Source organism: Andrographis paniculata, unplaced genomic scaffold, assembly GCF_009805555.1.
Source record: "Andrographis paniculata isolate CXL003 unplaced genomic scaffold, ASM980555v1 Contig86END, whole genome shotgun sequence".
NCBI lineage: Eukaryota > Viridiplantae > Streptophyta > Magnoliopsida > Lamiales > Acanthaceae > Andrographis > Andrographis paniculata.
The window spans coordinates 4595085-4618049 of NW_026137624.1; the positions used below are offsets into that span (position 1 = coordinate 4595085).

General features: G+C 30.0%; 3 protein-coding genes and 1 pseudogene across 7 annotated transcripts; 3 read left to right on the top strand and 1 right to left on the bottom strand.

Annotated features, from left to right (window-relative positions):
* Positions 1-1933: 1933 nt before the first annotated feature.
* On the top strand, positions 1934-5616 carry LOC127242048 (uncharacterized; annotated as a pseudogene).
* Positions 2842-21406, bottom strand: LOC127242169 (nicotinate phosphoribosyltransferase 1-like). 5 transcript variants are annotated; one of them, XM_051261596.1, is made up of 17 exons: positions 21027-21405; positions 20599-20746; positions 20147-20266; positions 19888-20022; positions 19742-19803; positions 19383-19458; positions 18717-18818; positions 17937-18053; positions 17320-17378; positions 16754-16928; positions 15968-16102; positions 15800-15898; positions 15345-15453; positions 15085-15197; positions 14623-14990; positions 14421-14501; positions 2842-2885 (listed from the first exon to the last, which is right to left on the bottom strand). In XM_051261596.1, the coding sequence occupies exons 1-15, from the start codon at positions 21176-21178 to the stop codon at positions 14913-14915; spliced, it is 1680 nt and encodes a 559-aa protein (XP_051117553.1). In that variant the 5' UTR covers positions 21179-21405; the 3' UTR covers positions 2842-2885; positions 14421-14501; positions 14623-14912. The 5 variants fall into 5 exon arrangements, with proteins under 5 accessions (XP_051117553.1, XP_051117551.1, XP_051117552.1 ...); XM_051261594.1 differs by having other exon boundaries at positions 14597-14990; XM_051261595.1 differs by lacking the exon at positions 2842-2885 and adding an exon at positions 13353-13396.
* LOC127242049 (uncharacterized) lies at positions 6638-10338 on the top strand. Its single transcript, XM_051261380.1, has 5 exons — positions 6638-6673; positions 8195-8491; positions 8565-8740; positions 8976-9336; positions 10216-10338. The coding sequence occupies exons 2-5, from the start codon at positions 8237-8239 to the stop codon at positions 10336-10338; spliced, it is 915 nt and encodes a 304-aa protein (XP_051117337.1). The 5' UTR covers positions 6638-6673; positions 8195-8236.
* LOC127242050 (uncharacterized) lies at positions 12384-13532 on the top strand. Its single transcript, XM_051261381.1, has 3 exons — positions 12384-12699; positions 12774-12949; positions 13166-13532. The coding sequence occupies exons 1-3, from the start codon at positions 12445-12447 to the stop codon at positions 13530-13532; spliced, it is 798 nt and encodes a 265-aa protein (XP_051117338.1). The 5' UTR covers positions 12384-12444.
* Positions 21407-22965: the final 1559 nt, after the last annotated feature.

Sequence of the window (22965 nt, forward strand, 5' to 3'; positions counted from 1 at the left end):
ATGAAAGAGACCAAAATAAAATAAAAAAAAATAGTTTGTTAAATAATAATAATATAATAATAGGAAAAGAATCATGGAAAGAGAAAAAATATAAGAGGCAAAATAAGGTAATAGCGTCGAGTTGAAATTCAAGAGAAATATTAGTATATATAATTATAAATATTTATTATTACACACCAAAAAAAAATAAAAAAATAAAAAATTTGAGTGCTGGGTAGTTGCCCCAAACCCCGAGTAAGTTCCGACTATGATTTATAATTATGTTTGCTAAAAAAATACAAAAAAAATACGTCAAAATATACTTTTATTTTAATATATAATTATATATTATAACTAATAAATATAAATAAAAAAAATATTGCAAACTTTTCGAAATTTTTTTATCCATACTAAATAAATAAGGTTTATATATGATTTTTGATATCATATCTTATGAAATATGATTACATCATATTTAGAGAAAATATTAAAAAGTTTGTTACGTGGAATGAAAAGTTTATTAATAGTCATAACCTTTCAACCCTAAAATTTACACACAAGTTCACATTCTCTTATCTTAATATTCTGATTTGTTTTCTCAGTCGGTTATCTTATTGTCTCTCTGTTGATCGAGGTATTCCTCAACCTGACTTCGTTTTCGTTTGTTGAGATATTTTAGATATTCAATTTTAGATTTAGTGGATTTAGATTTGAATTTAATCTTGATTATTTATATTTGAGTCTACCATGTCTGTTTTATGTTGCCTATATATAAACTTCTTGTTTTAATGATTGCAATATTCCTATTTTCATAATTTAATTATAATATGGTACTAGAGCCTTAGGTTTCGAATTCGAGTCTCATCGTCCCTCATTTGTTGTTGTCCACGGGCAAGTTTCGTTTGGTGGAAGAAACCTACTCCCCGTTTCTTAACAATCTATCCATTTTTCTATTTTTGTATGTCCATAACAAAGTATTTATTTATGTTTTTAGTAGTTTTACTTTCTATCAACATTAAAAATACCCTTGCAACTTACAATATATTACACAAATGTCATTACATTTATATCACACAATACTAATAAGATTATTTTAATTTTTTCTACTTTATTCATACCACCACGCTCCAATATAATACTAATATTTCTAAAACTCCGTACAAAAAATAAATGAATACGTAGATAATGGACGGATGAAATATTATATTTCATGTGAGTTCATTTAAAGTTTATATTTGGATTTTTTTTATTTTGACTTTAAAAATAATTTAATATAATATTTTATATAAAAATACCTTAATAGTAAAAAAAATCTGAAAAATCTCTCGAATAAACAAATTTTTTTAAAATAATAAATTTGAAAATTTTTTGAAAAAGAAAAATTGAGTATGCTTTTAGTTATATTTTGAATGTATTTTAAAAGTTTAAAATCTTTTTGTAAAAGTGAGTTTAAGTATGTATCTGCATATGTTTTTAAAGTATTTTGAAATATTTATTTGATTTGAAAATAATAAAAAATAAATTATTGGATTATAGGGCAAGTCGACAATCATATATAAGTAGTTAGCAGTGCCGAGCTTTGGAAAACAACAAAAATTGTAAATAATAATAATAATAATAATAATAATAATAATAAATTGTATACCAACAAAGGATGTGGGATGAAAAGATATATATATTTTAAAATGTATTCAGGAAAAAAATAAGGGTGTGTTTGTTTAGTGAAATTATTTGAAGAAGTATTTTTTTTTTTTTATGTGAGCTCTAAAAATTATATAAATAATATAAAAATAATAAGTATGAGTAATATTTTAATTTCTTTGAAAAAATGTATTTTTTTGAAATGGTGAAAAAATAAATCCTAAACTTTTTATTTTTGTTAATAATAATTTTATATTCTTTTGATATACAGATACAATAAGTTTCTACTACATTCTTTCCACCATAACTACAAATGGAAATTCTTCAAAATACTCGTCCCTACCAACAATACCTGCAAGAATTCCAATACTTCATTGTAATTGATTTCGAGGCCACTTGCGACAAGGGAAAGATCATTTATCCCCAAGAGATAATCGAATTCCCATCAGTAATTGTCAGCGGAGTCACTGGACAAAAACGGGGATGGTTTCAGAGATATGTCCGTCCAACTTACAATCCGATCCTCACTGATTTTTGCAAGGAGCTCACCGGAATAGAACAAACTCAGGTTCGAATACATCCAAATTATGTTTCATGTACTATTTATTTTGATCTTATTAATGTTTGATGATTTTTTTTCAGGTCGATGATGGAGTCACTTTGACCGAAGCTATATTCCAACACGACGAATGGCTCAAAACTATGGGAATAAGGAACACCAACTTCGTCATCGTGACATGGTCCGATTGTGATTGCGAAATAATGCTTGAATCTGAATGCAAATTCAAAAACATTTACAAGCCATTATATTTCAATAGGTATGCTTCTATAATCTCTAAATTCTTGATCTATTTTGTTTATTACTCTGATATAAATAGATATTAATTTGATATTTTGAATGTAAAATTGATTTTTAATATAATATAGAAAATAAAGAATAGATGTTTAATATGATATTTTTTAATAGAAAAATTAAAAATAGTAAAATCCTGAGTAATAACCCTCGTAATTTTTCGACAACTTTGTTCATATAGATGGATCAATTTGCAAGTTCCCTTTCACGACATCTTTGGTGGAGAAAAGTGCAACTTAAAGACGGCTGTCGAGAAAGCCGGCCTAACATGGGAAGGCCGTTGGCATTGTGGACTAGACGACGCGAAAAACACCGCACGGCTATTATCATTGATCATTAACAAAGGATACGAGTTTTCAATCACCGGCATGCTACCCTACGAGCCAAATGATACCGCCGCGCCTTTGTGCTACTGTCGAGTAAAAAGCATCAAATGATTGATTATGAGACCCGGGTCACAGCAAGGAAAACAATTCTTCGGATGCGGAAATTGGACTCCGACAAGAGGTGCTCAATGCCCATTCAGGAAATGGATTATTTATGTTTGATCGACTGTTTGGGACAAACTTAGTTATAATTTTTTTTTTTTTTTGTTTAAGAAGCTAGTTATAATTAGATCTCCATTGGATTGTTTTTATGTATTTCCTATGTTAATGAAGATTTTGATTTAAGAGCAAGAAAAGATTTAATTTGTCTATATGCACTACAGAGTATGATGTTTGATTTTGCCATTATGATAATGGACTTGGATGTAGAAATTTTTTGATAATGATCTACCATACATTATAGTTTTCCATTTATAAAATATCTATGCATTATATAAACATTATAATACTTCATGCTCTTTTATTTTTAGATCCCGACCCGAAAAAATATACGGTGCAATAAAATAGAAATAAAATTTGAGTGTACGACGAATTAATAAGTTGAAAGTTGAATTGAAAGTGATTTATTTAATTAATATTTAATTTATGATGTAATATATATAAGATTAAAAATATATATTTAATTATTTTAATAATTATATTTTAATAAAATATATACAATATGTATATTATTTTTTTAAAAAAGTTATATAATATCATGATTAATATAAATTAATTGCAAATAAATTGTGTGTTTTGAACGAATATAAATATATTTTATTTATTAAATAAGAAGGAAGAAGCCATTTCTGATTTACCATTTTCTAAAAAATTTTCAAAAAGTTATATCTAAATGAAGCTTATTCTTGGTCCATGTATATTTGCACATAAATCACGCCAATGGTGTAGTTTAGTACACATGCATACATATGAACTTTTGTAATGGCATAAAACTATAAAAGAGACTAAATATGCAGCAAAAGTAAAGAACTTATTGAGAATTACTCAAATTGCATAGATGAACACAGTCTTCCAATTTAAATGTTGTCAATTTATTCCCAGATCTTTGGATTTATCGAATGATACGTCGTATAAAAAATATACAATCTAATTAATTAACGAAATCGAATTCAAAATAAACCCAAATCGAAATGAAATGAAATTAACACAATTAAAAACAAAGGCATCATCGAAATTCTGAAATTGAACAATCAACGCACAAAGGGAGAACCAAAATGATAATTGAAATCAAGCGAGCATGACAGGAATTCAATTACTTCTCTATTCGTCGAGATCTATTGATGTCCAAACCACATGATTCCCAATCGGACAAGGAGATTGACGATGGCTTCACCGGTGGACAATTAAAAATCCAATTGTGAGTTAAATGTAATTATTAAGTTATTAGTCAGGTTAAGCCTATGTTAAGTGATTTATTAATTTTATTGGATTTAAATATATTTAGTAAGTGATCTGTGATATCAATTAATAACAAGGGATATAAATCACGGATGTGATCATTGTAGACGCAACATCCATTACTCTTTGTATCTTATCGTGGTAGTAACGGCAAAACTCTTAGCGATTTTTTCAAGAGGGCTCGAAGAACACAAAATCCTCCATTGTTTGCAGATCCGAATTCGATAGCGCTAATGGAATAAAGGTAGATCATGGACTTAGAGTTTAATTCCTAATAAGTTCTGACATACAGTTATCGGACGACGACGGCTCAACAATGCCAGCAGCGGCAGCTTCTCCCAACGAACAGCAGTGGTTGCTTTCTCTCTTCTGGCGAACCGGCAATATCGTTTACTCCAAACACGAACAGAAACAACTCCAGCGACATCAGAAAACTCCGACTCATACCGATTTGAATCTTCAATTCTCCGGCAAAGGGACGATATGTTTCAGCTCAGACCAGATGCGCGATATGGCCTATGGTAACCAATCCCGCAAGGTGGAGGTCAGCTCTTACCCAACCAAAATCGGCTATCGGAAAGGAAAGGGGTTCTCACTCACCGGAAAACCACTCGGAAATTCTCTCGGCTTCTCTCCCTCTCCCTCACACTCGAAATCGGAATACTTCCTGAATCCCAATTCAAATTATTTTTTCATAAAAAATTGTGTTACAAAAAATACAAACCGAACAAATTATGTAATATCACTACAAGAATATTATTTTTGTAACGAGGTTTTTTCATCCCTAAATCTATTTTTTCCGTCACTAATGACATTAGAGACCAAATTAGGAATAAAATTATGTTAGACGTACACTTTATGAACAGAATTCCGTTATAAATATACTATTTTTTTTGTAGTGAATACAAAGTTTCGAGTGTATTCTGGTGAGGATATCGAGCCCTTTTAACGGCCGATTCCGATGAGTGTCGAGGCTTGAGCTGACTTCCAACTTCCAACCTTGATTGCGTTGTTACCTCAGCCTATTTGCTGTGCCCCGAAAAACGCTGCCCCTTCGCTGGAGAAAGAAGAAGGAAGAAGATCGTCGGAAAATCGAAGCGTTCGGGACTGCCAAAGAAGATGACCGGAGCTGAGCTGTTCGGAGTCATGATCCCTGCCGCTGCCCAGCCCCGCCGTCAGTGTTCGACGATGTCCACAGGAGGAAGCAGCCGCGTCGTCGCCGGAGGAGGAGCTGTCCGCCGGAGGTGTCTGTCGGTGAAGAAATCGTCGTCGGTAAAATTGCTTTGTGAAATGTCTGGACGTGCAAATCAAGTCACGAACAGGAAGGGAAAATTTCAATTCAATTCTCATTTCGATTGAGGCGCTGTTTGTTTGCGTTTTATTAATCTCCCAAATATTCCAGATTCTGCCATTGTTTAATTTCACATCGGTATTGGTTTATTATTAGATTTATTTGAATTTGTAGCCGCTAATTTTTTATCGTATTTTTGTATATGAAGTTTGTTTAAATAATTTAATAATTCAATATATAAATTATAAAAATACTATTACACATATAATTATTCGTAATAAAAATATCAAACTACAAATTTCCGTTATTGAGGCAGAGGGAGTAAGGCATTAATTTTCAATCATTTTACATTATAAATAAAATTTGTTGAAACTATAGAAAAAAAGAATATATAGATATAAACGCGAAGTTTAAAAAATAATATTAGTACTTTAATCATATTGGATATAAAAATAATGTAAAAGTAATTTTTGTTTTACTTTTTATGATAAAATAATAATAAAATTAAAATATCTTTTAAATAATTATTTTGTTTTTCAATAACCTAAACAAAATATGATACCTTGTGAGCAGAGAGAAATAGTATTAATTATATGATATTAGTTAAATAATAAAAATATGTTTAATGTTTAATAAATAATGTAATTATTAAAAAATATATATACTTTATTTTAAAATGAATAAAACGCAGATATTTTTTTATGTCAATATTAATATTATTATTATTATTATTATTATTATTATTATTATTATTATAAATACCATAGTCAATAAAATCATATATTTTATAACTAATAAATATAAATTTAAAAAATATTGCAAACTTTTCCAAAAAAATTATTCATATTAAATAAATAAGGTTTAGATATGATTTTTGATATAATATCCTATTAACTATGATTATATTATATCTAGAGAAATTAAAAAAGTTTGTTACATAAAATGGAAAGTTTATAAATAGTCATAACCTTTCAACTCTAAACCATACACACAAACTTATATACTTTCATCTCAAGATTCTCTTATATTTTCTCTATTAGCTATCTTATTGTCTCTCTATTTATCAAGCTTCTGGTTGGCGGTTCTGCCGAGCACTATTGATCGTATTTCGGTCTGCGAAAAGAGGTAGATTATATTTGGATTTAGTTTTATTTATATACTAGATTATTTAGATTTTCTTTTCATTTCTTGGGATATTTTAGATATTCAATTTTACATTTATTAGATTAATATTTGGATTTAGTTTTATTTATATACTCCGTATGTCCCAAAACAATAGGAACATTTTGGATGGGCACGAGAATTAAGAAACAATAGTACTCTTTCGTCCCAAACAACCTGCAACATTTTCCTTTTGGTATGTCCCAAACACCCTGCAACATTTCTAAAAATAAGAAATAATTAATTATACTTAATATGTACCTCACACTTTATCCCCTCACGTCATCCAAATAAAATAATAAAATATACATTTATCTCTCCATCACATCACCTAATTTCTAAATCATTCTACTTAATACTACCCACCTACAAACTCGTGTCAAAAGCAAATGTTGCACCTTGTTTGCGACGGAGGGAGTATTATATTGATAGTGGGTGTAAAAGTGATATCTATGCTTTATGTAATTATTGTGAAAAAGTGTAGATAATTTTGTAAAAAGGTGAAAAGTTAGTTACCAAAAATGGAAATAAGACTATTGTTTTGGGACGGACGAAAATAGTAAAATTAAACTATTGTTTTAGAACGGAGAAAATATTAGATTATTTAGATTTGAGTCTATCGAATCTTGTTTTATGTTGTCTATCCCTTGCCCGCGAGAGAGCATGTTGGTTGACTCTCGTTTATACATAAATAAATAAATTGTGTGTAATTTTATATTTTTTTAATAATATTTATAGAAAATTATGCTATTCAAAAACATAAACAAACCTATTATATTTCATGTCAGTCCATTTAAAGTTTATATTTGGATTTTTATTTTGATTTTGACTTTAAAGAATAATTTAATATGATATATTTTATGTAAAAAAAAAATGGTAATAGTAAAAAAAAAATGGTAATAGTAAAAAAAATCTGAAAAATTTTCCAGGAAAAAAACCTTTTAAAAATAATAAAATTTATTTATCTTTTAAATAATAAAAGAATTTTAGAATGCTTTTAGTTATATTTTGAAAGTATTTTAAAAGTTTTAAAAAATTCAAAAATAGTAAAAATTTGAGTATATTCTTTAAAATATTTTGAAATATTTGTTTGATTTAAAAATAATAAAAAATAAATTATTTAATTTATAGGTCAAGTCGTCAATATATATAAGTAGTTTAGCAATATGCTGGAATAATTGAATCGTAGGGACACTTTGAAAAAAATAAAAATCGTAAATAATAATAATTAATTGTATACCAACAAAGGATATGCATCAGAAAATATATATAAATATTTTAATGCCCTTAAGGAAAAAAATAATAGGAGTATGTTTGTTATTTATTTGTGAAGTATAAAAAATTGTATAAATAATATAAAAATAATAAATATGCTTATTATTTTAATTTCTTTGAAAAAATTGTGTTTTTTGAAAAAGTGTAAAAAAACAAACCCTAAACTTTTCGTTTTTGTTAATAATAGTTTTATATTCTTTTGATATACAGATACAATAAGTTTCTACTACATTCTTTCCATCATAATTACAAATGGAAATTCTTCAAAATACTCATCCCTACCAACAATACCTGCAAGAATTCCAATACTTCATTGTAATTGATTTCGAGGCCACTTGCGATAAGGGAAAGATCATTTATCCCCAAGAGATAATTGAATTCCCATCCGTAGTTGTCAGCGGCGTCACTGGACAACCACAAGGATGGTTTCAGAGATATGTCCGTCCAACTTACAACCCGATCCTCACTGATTTTTGCAAAGAGCTCACTGGAATAGAACAAACTGAGGTTCTAATAGATCCAAACTCTATTTACTGTACTATTCACTTTGATCTCATTAATGTTTGTTGATTTTTTTTAGGTCGATTATGGAGTCACTTTGACCGAAGCTATATTCCAACACGACGAATGGCTCAAAACTATGGGAATAAGGAACACCAACTTCGCCATCGTGACATGGTCCAATTGTGATTGCCAAATAATGCTTGAATCCGAATGCAAATTCAAAAACATTTACAAGCCATTATATTTCAATAGGTATGCTTTATCCTCCCAACTAGTACTATATAATCTCTAAATTCTTGATCTATTTTGTTTATTATTTTGATATAAATAGATATTGATTTGATATTTTAAACTTAAAATTGATTTTTAATATAATATAGAAAATAAAGAATAGATGTTTAATATGATATTTTTTAATGGAAAAATTAAAGATAGTAAAATCTTGAGTAATAACCATCGTAATTTTTCGACAACTTTGTTCATGTAGATGGATCAATTTGCAAGTTCCCTTTCACGACATCTTTGGTGGAGAAAAGTGCAACTTAAAGACGGCTGTCGAGAAAGCCGGCCTAACATGGGAAGGCCGTTGGCATTGTGGACTAGACGATGCGAAAAACACTGCACGGCTATTATCATTGATCATTAACAAAGGATACGAGTTTTCAATCACCGGCATGCTACCCTACGAGCCAAATGATACCGCCGCGCCTTTGTGCTATTGTCAAGTAAAAAGCATCAAAGGATTGATTAGGAGACCCGGGTCACAGCAAGAAAAACAATTCTTCGGATGCGGAAATTGGACTCCGACAAGAGGTGCTCAATGTCCATTCAGGAAATGGATTATCAATGTTTGATCGACTGTTTGGGACAAACTTAGTTATATTTTTTTTTCTTTTTGTTTAAGAAATTAGTTATAATTAGATCTACATTGGATTGTTTTTATATATTTCTTATATTAATGAAGATTTTGATTTAGGAACAAGACAAGATTTAATTTGTCTATATACACTACAAAGTATGATGTTTGATTTTGCCATTTGGACTTGAATGTAGAAATTTTTTGTTAATGATCTACCGTATGCTATATTTTTCTATTTATAAAATATTTATGCCAAACAGTCGTAGTCATCGACCTATTTAAGACTGATAAACCCAATAAGTAGGAGAATAAAATCGATGAAGAAGATACACATTATAATACTTCATGCTCTTTTATTTTTAGGTCCCGTTGAATTGATTGTCAAAAAATATATATATATTTTTCTTTTAAAAAAAAAATAATAAAATTATAAGGTACTATTTGGTTTTTTTTTTTAATTTCAAAACGTAAATACTGATCAATTTAAATTAGTATTTCTTTATAATTATAATAATAATAATAAATATAATATAAAATAATTAATCTATATACTACATTTAAATTAAAATTTTAAAATATAAATTATTTTATGTTATGAGTATATTAAAATTTTAAATTATAATTGATATATTAAATTATAAAAAATATAGAAAATTTATGAAATTTTATAATAATTTGGAGAGTACAATTTTTTTAAAGTTAAATTTTAGTTAGATATAGAAAGTGAAATTGAGAGTTAAGTGCTCTCGAGAAGTAGAAACCGAATAGGAGAGACCAAGAGAGAGAGGGATGAATCGGTAAGTGTTCCGATGGAATTCCGGTGAGTTTCGAGAGTATTCCGGTAATGATATTGAGTACTTTCCAATAGTCGATTCCGGTGGGTGTCGAGGCTTGGAGTGACGAGCCAACTTCCAACCTTAATGCGTGGTTATCTCAGATCAATCGCTCTGAGCCGAAAACCGCGGTCCCTTTGAGGGAGAAAGAAGAATGAAGAAGATCGTCAAGATTGGAGAAAATCGAAGCGATTAGGACTGCCGAAGAAGATGACCGGAGAAATCGTCGCCGGTAAAATTGCTTTGTGAAATGTCTGAGGCGTGCAAATCAAGTCACGAACAGGAAGGGAATACTTCAATTCAATTCTCATTTCGATTGAGGCGCTGTTTGTTTGCGTTTTATTAATCTCCCAAATATTTCAGATTATGACTTTGTTTAATTTCATATCGGTGTTGGTTTATTATTAGTTTAATTTGGATTTTTTTTTTTTTTTTCGAATTTGCTTCCGTTAATTCTTTTATCGAATTTTTGTTTATGAAATTTGTTCCAATAATTCAATACCGAATATAAATTTACAGCAATACAATTACATATACAACTATTTTATAATAAAATCAAATGACTCAAATATAAAAAAATTTTATACACTTGAAAATAATAAAATATTATTATTTTTTAATAATAGAAAACTCTTTTAATCTGGAATGGATAAAAAACCAAATATTTTATATGTCATTGTGATTATTATTATTATTATTATTATAAATACTATTGTCAATGACCTGAACGGGGCCCTAAACTTTTGAGAGGCAAAATGGCGATTCATTTCCAACGATCTATGTCATTTTCTTCTATTACTCTAGTCACAACAACACCAACGTGAAAAATAATAATAATAATAATAATAATAATAATAATAATAATAATAATAATAATAAATAATGGGAACGAATGATGAAAAAAAAGAAAAAAATAAGAGGCAAAATAAGGTAATACTTGGTGTTGGAGTTTTGGAGAGACATATTAATATATAATTATATATATATATATTATTAAATAAAAAAATTAAAAAAGCTCATTGCGAGGCAGTTGTCCCAAACTCCGACTTAGTTATGACTATAATTATAGTTATGTGTACTAAAAACATACAAAAAAATATACGTTAAAATATACTTTATTTTAATAAATAATCATATATTATAATTAATAAATATAAATTAATATAGATATGACGTATATTAGATATGATTAGATATCTAGAAAAAAATCCAAAAAGTTTGTTACATAGAATGAAAAGTTTATATATAGTGAAAACCTTTGAACTTTAAACCTTACGTACTCTCATTTTAATATTCTTCTCTATTTTTTCAATAGGCTATCTTATTGTCTCTCTGTCTACCAAGCTGAAAAGAGGCATTCTTCAACTAGACTTCATCTTTCTTTTTAATTAGATAGAGTTAGAGACTTCTTCTTTCTTTGTTGAGATATTTAGACTTCTTATTCTTATCTCTGTCTACTAAAGTTGAAAAGAGGTATCCTTCAACTAGACTTCCTCTTCCTTTTTAATTAGATAGAGTTAGAGATTTTCTCTTCATTTTTTTTAATTAGATAGAGTTAGAGATTCTCAACTAAACATCCTCTTCTTTTTTTTTTAATTAGATAGAGTTAGAGACTTTCTCTTCCTTTTTTTTTTTTAATTAGATGGAGTTAGAGATTTCCTCTTCCTTTGTTGAGATATTTCGGTGACCTTAGGTATTCCTCAACTAGACTTTCTAGTCCTTCGTGGATTTGAATCCATGACCTCACAGTCACACGTCAAATCCCCACACCACCCGGTCATCTTTTACGAAAATGAGCATGCTTTTATTTATATTTTGAAAGTATTTTAAAAATTTTAAAAAATTTGAAAATAATAAAAATTTGAGTATGTGTCTGCGTCTGTGCATATTCTTAAAGTATTTTGAAATATTTGCATGCTTTAAAAATAATAAAAAATAAATTATTAAATCTATGTCAGACAATCAAATAAATAGTTAGCAGTACCGGAATTATTGAATCCCCTAGACACTCGGGAAAACAACAAAAATCGTAGAAAATAATAATAATAATAATAATAATAATAGTAAATGTATACCAACGAAGGATATGCCCTAAGAAGATATATATTGTAATGTGTTCAAGAAAAAATAATAAACTTTTTGTTTTTGCTTTTGTTAATATTAATTTTATATTTTTTTTTATATACAGATACAATAAGTTTTTACTATTTTTCGAAGTTTCAAGACCTCAATATCTCTACATGTTTATTCCACCGTAACTACAAATGGAAATTCTTCAAAATACTCATCCCTACCAACAATACCTGCAAGAATTTCAATACTTCATTGTAATTGATTTCGAGGCAACTTGTGATAAGGGAAAAATCATTTATCCCCAAGAGATAATTGAGTTCCCATCCATAGTTGTCAGCGGCGTCACTGGGCAAACACAGGGATGGTTTCAGAGATATGTCCGTCCAACCTACAACCCGATCCTCACTGATTTTTGCAAGGAGCTCACCGGAATAGAACAAACTGAGGTTCTAATAGATCCAAACTCTATTTACTGTACTATTCACTTTGATCTCATTAATGTTTGTTGACTTTTTTTTAGGTCGATTATGGAGTCACTTTGACCGAAGCTATATTCCAACACGACGAATGGCTCAAAACTATGGGAATAAGGAACACCAACTTCGCCATCGTGACATGGTCCGATTGTGATTGCGAAATAATGCTTGAATCTGAATGCAAATTCAAAAACATTTACAAGCCATTATATTTCAATAGGTATGTTTCTATAATCTCTAAATTCTTGATCTATTTTGTTTATTATTCTGATATAAATAGATATTAATTTGATATTTTGAACGTAAAATTGATTTTTAATATAATATAGAAAATAAAGAATAGATGTTTAATATGATATTTTTTAATGGAAAAATTAAAAATAGTAAAATCCTGAGTAATAACCCTCGTAATTTTTCGACAACTTTGTTTATATAGATGGATCAATTTGCAAATTCCCTTTCACGACATCTTTGGTGGAGAAAAGTGCAACTTAAAGACGGCCGTCGAGAAAGCCGGCCTAACATGGGAAGGCCGTTGGCATTGTGGACTAGACGACGCGAAAAACACCGCACGGCTATTATCATTGATCATTAACAAAGGATACGAGTTTTCAATCACCGGCATGCTACCCTACGAGCCAAATGATACCGCCGCGCCTTTGTGCTACTGTCGAGTAAAAAGCATCAAAGGATTGATTATGAGACACGGGTCACAGCAAGGAAAACAATTTTTCGGATGCGGAAATTGGACTCCGACAAGAGGTGCTCAATGCCCATTCAGGAAATGGATTATTTATGTTTGATCGACTGTTTGGGACAAACTTAGTTATAATTTTTTTTTTTTTTTTTTTTTTTTTTTTTTTTTTTTGTTTAAGAAGCTAGTTATAATTAGATCTACATTGGATTGTTTTTATGTATTTCCTATGTTAATGAAGATTTTGATTTAAGAGCAAGAAAAGATTTAATTTGTCTATATGCACTACAGAGTATGAAGTTTGATTTCGCCATTATGATAATGGACTTGGATGTAGAAATTTTTTGATAATGATCTACCATACGTTATAATTTTCCATTTATAAAATATCTATGCATTATATAGACATTATAATACTTCATGCTCTTTTATTTTTAGATCCCGGCCTGAAAAAATATACGGTGCAATAAAATGGAAATAAAATCTGAGTGTACAACGAATTAATGAGTTGAAAGTTGAATTAAAAGTGATTTATTTAATTAATATTTAATTTATGATGTAATATATATAAGATTAAAAATATATATTAAATTATTTTAATAATTATATTTTATTAAAATATATACCATATGTATATTTTTTTTTAAAAAAAATTATATAATATAAATAAATAAAAATATATAAAATTTTATTCATGATTAATATAAATTAATTGCGAATAAATTGAGTGTTTTGAATGAATATAAATATTATTGTTTTATTAAATAGGACTGAAGAAGGCATTTCTGATTTACCATTTCTAAAACGATTTTAAAAAACTTACGTCTAAATGAAGCTTATTCTTAGTCCATGTATATTTGCACATAAATCACGCCATTGGTGTGGTTAAAGAGAAGAGGATTCGTGCACGTACACATACATACAAATGAACATTTCTAATGGCATAAAACTATAAAAGAGATGAAATATGCAGCAAAAAGTAAAGAAAAGAACTAACCAGAGAAGTACTCAAATTGCATAGATGAACACGGCTTTCCATTCAGCTTTGCAAAAGGATGCTGCTTCTACACCGGGAGAGCTGCAAGAAATCGATTGTCAGTAAATTTTCATTACCCCACCTGATCAGAACACAAACACCGATAGAAATCCTATCGAGAACAAAGGATGGAATACCAGTGTAAAAATCTTCAAGGAGGTACCTTTCGCATTTCATCGGTACTCAAACCTTAAGTAATTAACCAAACTTCCGCCCGAGATTCTCAACCGTACATTAAAAGAAGGTTAATAAAAGAGCCAACAATTTGTGAAGAGCAAATATTCACTTTCAATGTTAAGATGAAAGTAGCCAGATCGGTATAGAGCAATTATTGAACAACCCGGAGCAAGAAAACAATGGCTATGTGATTCGGATGTAAGTATAAACATGTAAGGGGTTTAATAAGGTAATCGGAGTGTTCTTGGCTTCCATATATGGCGCATCACATAATTTTCATAGCAACTCTCCCACAGGCGCTTCATTGAGCCACAAGAAATGAATGAAGTCGTACAATTTCGCACTTACACTAACCTGCCCAGAGGATAATGTATAAAGGTGTGATGATGACTAAGGAATATAGAAGGTGCTTTTGGAGGGGTTGTAGGTCAAAAGATATTTAGCTTACCTTGTATGGTGTTGGATTCAATCTTCTCATGTGGTCAGGTCGCATCTGATCCAGTTGATCGATACACCGTTCTCTAATCAGTTCGAGGGATGGTAGCTCTTCTCTTGGTTTTCCTGAGAATAAAGAGGAGAATAAAACGACAAAGAAAAAAGCAATTTTGAATAATTTAGGGGTATCGAAAGCTGCTCAACATCTACAATGGATGTCATTTTACGGTAACAAGGTTTCTTGCTACACAATGAAAAGATCAGAATCTCTACCTGATTTTCCGGGCCAATAGCATTTCATAAGCTCCTCAACACGCTGTGGTATCACAAATGCTCTTTTGGATTCATTAAAAGGATGACGACACAAGATTCGCTCACCTACCTACACATGCAAAACAAGTAGATTTCACCAGGGCAGTACAAAACAATCCTATAAAATGCATATGGGGCTCACTATTATAAATATATAATTAAATAAAGCTAAATGAAGCATTGCAGCAGACTGCCTTAGAAATTTCCTTCACGAAATTTATAACAAGATTCTAGACATTCCGAACTGTTTACATGCTTACCATATCTTCTGTAAAAGGAACCAATCAATATTACCAAAGTCTTCAGATTTTAAGAAGTTACGAAATAAATCATCACACTAATGGGCTACATGCTAAAAGATAGATTATAGAAAAAGAAAACATAGGATTAAGAAAGTATAAAAATTTTAAAAATACCTTCGGAGGTGGTTCATTTTCCCCTGTCATAAGGTCCACGAGAGGGTAACTTTCCTTCCCATATAATCTGTAGCATCTTTTCTTGCATGGAATGGATACCTAAGAGAAAAGGATATGTAAAAAAGCACATAATAAAATTGTAAGTACTATGACGATGGTTAATCAAACCTTTGATACATCTTCAGAAAGTTTAATGCGAGGCTGATTATTTATTTCAACTAATTTGAAAACAACACCCAATGCAGGTTGGGCATAGCATGTAACCAAATGAGTTCCAATTCCAAATGCATCAACCTCGTGACCCTGACAAAAGAAGGTTTACAATATAACTGCAACTTTACAACATGAAATGCAGTAGTGATCAAAACATTATTCTTTCTTTTAGGTTCTGATTGCCAAATTAAGTGTTTCAGAGAATATGACAAGAAACAGCTGCTCCGGATGAAATTATTGAAGTCCAGACTATTTCGGACACTTAGGGTGTGTTTAGTGTTTACTATCCTTCATAGGATGAATATAAGATAATTGTGTTAAATGAAGGATAGTAAACCCCATCAGGCATCAAAGAAAAGAACTTGTTCTCCTTTAATCTCCAGGCCTTCTAAAACACAAAATCTTATACATATACATATATATAAAGTTGTTCATGTGGATATGTTCATAGTAAGTTGAGGTGAAAATTTTTAGAATGGCACTTTGGATTTCAGAAGCCTCTCACCAGAGAGAGAGAGAGAGAAGTGTTCCAAAGGATTTTCATCTGGTTTGTGGTTTGTGCTTCTAGTATGCCAACAAAAATCACATGAACTGTAATAAAAAAAAAATTAAAAATAGGTAAAACAAAGACTATAGCCTACAACGACAACAATAAGATGAATAAAAAAGTTCAGAGAAATTAATGCCATACTAACATTTAAGATTGATGATGTATAGAAAACAGCTGATTAATGCACTTACCTGTTTATTTAAAGCATCCAAAGTTTCTTCATTGAGGTCATTACTTGCTGTGATGCTTGTTTTTCCGAAGTTCGGTATTTCAAACTCCTTTTCGATATCCTGGAAAAACTTTCGAGTCTGACATGACAAGTACGCAAGATCACCTGAATCCAATCTAATACCAGTTGCTTTATAACTGCAAAAGGGCATTAAAAAACAAGGTATTATAATAGAGATAAATACAAGCTATATGTAGGAAGAAATTTTGGTTTTGTTGTAAACATTGTTGTATTTTCTTTCTGACTTGTGGGCTGATAGTTGAGGTGAACCAAAATCGAAAAAAACCAATCATATATAGTTGACCGAGAAAAGCATAAATATAAGAAATGTAACAAAAGCATTTATTTTGAAAAGTTACTTACATAGCACGAAAAGATAGTAATTGACATCTTGAACAAGGCTAAAGCAAATTGATTAGGGGGTACAGAACTTGCATAAGTATATACTACTGCATACATAGCCGACAGATCAAACATATAACAAAAAGACAAACATTAACAATGCAAGAATAAGCTTTCTAGACAAACCCCAATTCATTTAGAGCTAGAGCAACTGCACAAAAATTAGGAACACCGCTTCTCATAACCTGTTCAAATAAAGCATAGAACCTGAGTCAATGGAAAGAAAAACAGAAATCAAAAGGCAATGGAAATCGATCCACTTCAATAAAGTGAAACTTTTATCATAAAGTGGAACATGACAAGATATACGGACTACAATGTATTTGAGCACACTAGATTTGTTACAAATTACAATATGCATTAAATGCTAGAACAAACAATGCATGCTGCAACCGATAAAGTCTTCTGATATAACAGCATGGAATTTGGCATACAACAATTTCTGATTTCTGGAAACATTTGTGTTTTTCATATGAATAGTGATGAATTTTAGTTGATTTGTTCAAAAAACATGTGCAATTAATATGATAATCTATTTATTAGTTTGTGCGAGTTATGTGGTCTTTGCAACGATTACAGAAGCAAGCTCATGAATTATTTCTTATATCAGCAAGATGAAAAACACCAGGAACCGTTGCTCCAACTAAATATAACAGGTTTTATGCTATTCATGCTTATTAAACATAAGAATCAAGTTGAAACAAACATACAATGGCTAAATACATAATTAAATGCTAACTTACATCATAAGTATCGACAAGGGCCAAAAAATTGTTTGGGAAAGCCAAGGCATATGAGACAAAAGCTGCCAATTCACTTTGGTTTGTTTCACCAAAGTGATCACCTAATGAACGAGACCCCTGAACAAGTGCAAAAATTAAATAAGTGAGCATTAATGCAAACAAACACCTTAATGTATAAAATACAAGCATGTTTATGCATAATTCAAAAAAGCTTCTAAAGACTTGATGCTCCATGTATTCAACGACATTAAGAAACTTTCAAGAACTGTTGAGACATAGCTGAAACTAATGCACTAATACAACATGAATGAAAACCATTAAAAAGAAAAAGAAAGAAAGAACAGAAAGGTACAACACTGGATATTGCACAGCATTGGTTGTGAATCTTGCAAATCATGGATATAAATCTAACTAGCAGCCTACAGAAAACCCAACTTGACAACCATGCACTACTTTTCGCTATCATAAATGATTTTGAAAATTCCCAGGACTTTTATGTATCATAGCATTCATCCCATTGTGCTCATATTGCACAAACATAATTAATATCATTGTTGGAGTCTTATTTGGTTAAGCCTTGTGCCTTTACACAAGATGAGCATGCTCCTTACATAAAGCAACTATAGCAGAAAATACACTAAAATCATGCATTATCACGAAACAACGAAAATATTTGCATGAAATTATAGCCATGAACTCAAACTCATTACCTATTGCATCATGAATAGATTAAAATTTTATAATTCATCACTCAGAAAGTAAAGAGAATATCTACCAAACCTTTAAATCCCTTAACCATGTCTGCACCAAACTAACAAAGTCGGAGCAAATTTTTGACCTATCCTTGCTCAGAAGTGACTTCTCAGTAATCTCATCAGGGCTCTGGAGAATAATTTGACTTACTCAGATCATGTATATATATCAGAGAAATGACAGGTTAGAGAAAATTGAATAGAACAGCAATGCAAAATAGACACAATAAACTCTGCTCAATCAAAGCCAATCAGTTATGAAACCCATTCTTACCATTCCCAGATTCTAGAGAATAAAAATGCAAATACTTTGCCAAAAGAAATAAATAACCATACAAAAAGAAAGAATATTTTTCCATCGATATTGCTACTAAGTAAATAGGAAAGGTGCATGGAAGTCCGCATGCAAAACTAATCTTCTCCATAATGGTATCTAAATACTACAAATATAAAGACATATATAGACAGTTAGACACGCACCTATATGTATATATATTTCCAAATGATGATAACAGGAATGGAAGTACATAATCATAACCAATAGAAAGGGACCATATTCTGCTCATAACAAATGTCTCTAAAAATATAGCATCTTGCAAAATGCAGAACAAGGGAGAAAATTAAAAAATACGTGATAAAATGAAAAGCTAGCTTCTGGGAAACCAAACTTGGAATGCACATTGAGTGTATATACCATAAATGAGCTGACAAACGCATGAGAATGTGTTCCCCGAAGTGGTATTCCAAATAATTTTCCAGCAGCCACGTTGCTGTCAAAACCAAAAGCAAATATAAATGACCTTACTCTAGAATTTTCAGAATTAACAGGCAGCTAAATGCCAAGTGAAGAAAAGAAGAAATTGTAGACCAATATAGTTTCAATGTGGAAGAGGTATGTTTCGCAGTTTTTCTTCCAGTTAGTTATTTTCTATAGAGCTCATGTTATAGGTGTTATTCATCACAACGGATATTGATATAAGGAAATGGACCATCAAATATCAGAATCTATCAACTATGAATAGAAACGGCATTTTGATTTCACCAAAAACTCACCTTGTGGCATCAAATCCGCCCATATAGCAATACTTTGATGCTCCTATACCCCCATCAGGGCCCTGCAACAGCACAAGACATACATTCATTTATTATACTCTTATAAACTGAGAAATCAGCAGAGAACAAAATGAATAACTCAATACTTGTGCCCTCCTCAATCCAAATTCAAGAAGAAGCTTAGACTTCCCAGCAACAAAACGATGGCGTGCAGCATTTGTCGCTACTAAGGACGCATAATTTATGAGATTGACAAGAGGGGTTTCGAGGAGTTGAACCACCTTAACAGAAAAATTATCATTATAGTTATCAGGAATGAGTAATATTACTAATAAGATAGACAATATATATATATATTCTGGGTAAATAATACAGATCCAAAATGTGCCTCCAAGAGGTACTTACAGCTACTGGCCCCTCAATCCTCATCATAGGTATCTTGGGAAATACAACAAATCCCTCAGAAATCGCATGTATCTCCATATCCTTACAGTCCAATCCTCGAAGATAATCAAAGAAGCCATCCTAGAGCCAGACATTCATTAGCCAACATATCTGAACTTCAGTATGTCATGTAAACACATGATAACTTTAATGCAAGATTCCTAATCAACATTTCTCCGGATACAAAAATAGCACGCTTACGATCAAATACAAAGAGGTCCAATTTAATGCAAGTAGAATTGTGATAGGAAAAATGAGTTCCAATGTTATTTTTCATTTCATACTAGTGGTTTCATTGCGAATACCACTCACATATCTCATGCTTGACCTCCACACAAATAATCCATATGTTCCTCTCAGAAACTTGCACTCATGGAGATGAACTCAATGGAATGTAAGTATCCAACCAATACCTCACATGAAGGCGGCAACGACGCTTTTATAAAAGCAATTTCATCCTCATTAAATCTAAAGTTAGCAATTAATTTAATGCACTCCTCCAAACCAGCAAAGACTGTGTACTCCCCTCCGAAGGGATTTCTCCTAAAATACAAATCAAACCTGAAAAGAAAACATAAAGCTGCAAATAAGAGACTGATTCTCAATCCTCCATACTTTATTTTCTAACAAAATTGCTTAGTAGTTCCCTTAACTAATGATCTACTATTACTAATCTGAAGAGATATTACAATCCTGCGCCATAAATGAGGCTAATGAAGATCGATACAACTCATTTCATCAAAAATTTATAAACTTAAATTCTTTGAAATTACCAAAACAGTTTATTCCACATACAAATTACAATCAATCCAATAAGAAATGTAAGGAACAAAAACTTTACACTGCGTGTTCGTTGTGCTTGCCGGCTTTCCAGTAAGCATAGGCCATGGTGAACTGGTAAAGATCCGTCAATAAAGGCGTCACCATAGGATTCGTAGGCCTATCAATACCGTCATTTCTAGTCTCCCCCAACGGCGGCCCGTTCGCCGCCATACTGCTGCAATCCAAATCAAATTCACAAACACTGCAACAGCGTTTTCCGCATCAAAACGACACTACAAAACATCTCCGCATATCCATCTGGTGCATCGATTCATACAATAAACATACAATTTTTTTACTGTTTTCGTCCGTATAAATAAAATCAAAATTCTAAGTATGGGCGAAAAACCCAAACAGGTGATTGGGTGTAACCAAATCGGTTTTGAACTCGTCGAGCCCGAATCGAAACTGATGTTTATACTGTTTTCCTTATAATATTATTTTATTATTATTTTTCTTTGATGACGTAAATGATATAGCTGGCATTTCTTATAATATTATTTTATTATTATTTTTCTTTGATGATGTAAATGATATAGCTGGCATTTTTAAAATAAAAAAAATTGATTTATATAATTAAAAGTATTTAAAATATGTATTTAAATATTTTAAATAATATACTCTCTCCCTCACATTTAAATTAATTTTTTGTTTAGATTTTTAGATATTATAAATTAATTATTAAATAACTGTGTATAATAGAAGTATATTATATATTATTTAAAAATATTTAAAATTTGTATTCAAGTATTTTTAACATTATCTCTCAATTTGTAAATTTTTTCATTGAGGAATATTTTTATATCATTTTTATACAATAAATATGTATAATTGAAATGGAAATTAACATAATTTTTAAATGAAAATGGAATTTACAAAAAAAAATAAAATAAAAATAAAAATAAAATTCTTTCATCACTTAACAAATTATTAATTTTTTTATTTTGGTCAGTCTTATAAAAAATATTCTTCTTTATTTTAGTAATTGTATTATTTATCTAATATTAAAAATATTTTTATAATTTACAATATATTGTACAAATATCTTTATATTTATATCGTAAAATATTAATAAATTTATGTTTGTTACTCTTAAGTTGTATTACATATTAATATTAAGAATATATGTGTAAAAAGTAGTTTGACGATTCAAATTGATACTTACAATTTTTAAACTGTTATCATTAATTTTGAAATTACAATTAAAACCGTTAAATCGAAATCGAAACTATAATTCGAAAGGTTGGGTTTCAAATTCAATTTTTTAAGGTAAAATTGTTTATAACTTTTATGTAGTTTTGATAAAAGTTGCATTAAATTCTCGCTATGAAACTTTACTTGTGTGATGAGAATACGATTTTTTATCTATATTTTTTTTTGCATCGCTAAAGGTTTAATACAAAAATTTTTGAAAATATAAGGGATATAATAAAGTGAAAATTTACATTAAGTCTCGGAATTTTCTATAATATTTTTTAAAGTATAAAATAACGTAATGCAATTTTGAAATCGCAAGGGAAGTATAGGTAATTTTTTATTTTTATTTTTTAATGAAATAAAACCCATGGTGAAACCGGGGCAATTCGTTGGTTGACGGATTCTAACGTTTGACACCAGGTGCACTGCACCGGATCATTGGATTGTTGCCACTTGGCTAGATGGGCCCACACTAAAGCACAAACAACAATTTTTAAGCCCCGTTGGAATTGGCTTTTGGAAGAAGTTTTTGGCCTTGCTTTTGTAAAAAGCATTTTGTACTTATTTGCATTGATTTTTATCGAAAAGTAGAAGCAATTTTTTAAGCCGAAAAGATTGTTAAATGTATTTTTAACTCTATTATATCTAAATAATTTTTTGTGAAAAGATATTTTTATAATCATTCATCCAAACACAAAATTAAATTGCTTCTGCTTTTGCTTTTGACTTCTAACTTATTTTAGTAGTTGTTGGCTTCTGCT

Coding starts and splice junctions, on each gene's coding strand:
- LOC127242169 (XM_051261596.1), bottom strand. CDS start 21,178: ATGGCGGCGAACGGGCCGCCGTTGGGGGAGACTAGAAATGACGGTATT. Junction 18,054..18,716: donor CATGGTTAAGGGATTTAAAG/GTTTGGTAGATA, acceptor GCACTTGTTCAG/GGGTCTCGTTCATTAGGTGA. Junction 14,991..15,084: donor TGAATCCAACACCATACAAG/GTAAGCTAAATA, acceptor TCCTCTGGGCAG/GTTAGTGTAAGTGCGAAATT.
- LOC127242050 (XM_051261381.1), top strand. CDS start 12,445: ATGGAAATTCTTCAAAATACTCATCCCTACCAACAATACCTGCAAGAA. Junction 12,700..12,773: donor CCGGAATAGAACAAACTGAG/GTTCTAATAGAT, acceptor ACTTTTTTTTAG/GTCGATTATGGAGTCACTTT. Junction 12,950..13,165: donor AAGCCATTATATTTCAATAG/GTATGTTTCTAT, acceptor TTGTTTATATAG/ATGGATCAATTTGCAAATTC.
- LOC127242049 (XM_051261380.1), top strand. CDS start 8,237: ATGGAAATTCTTCAAAATACTCATCCCTACCAACAATACCTGCAAGAA. Junction 8,492..8,564: donor CTGGAATAGAACAAACTGAG/GTTCTAATAGAT, acceptor GATTTTTTTTAG/GTCGATTATGGAGTCACTTT. Junction 9,337..10,215: donor TCAGGAAATGGATTATCAAT/GTTTGATCGACT, acceptor ACTTTCCAATAG/TCGATTCCGGTGGGTGTCGA.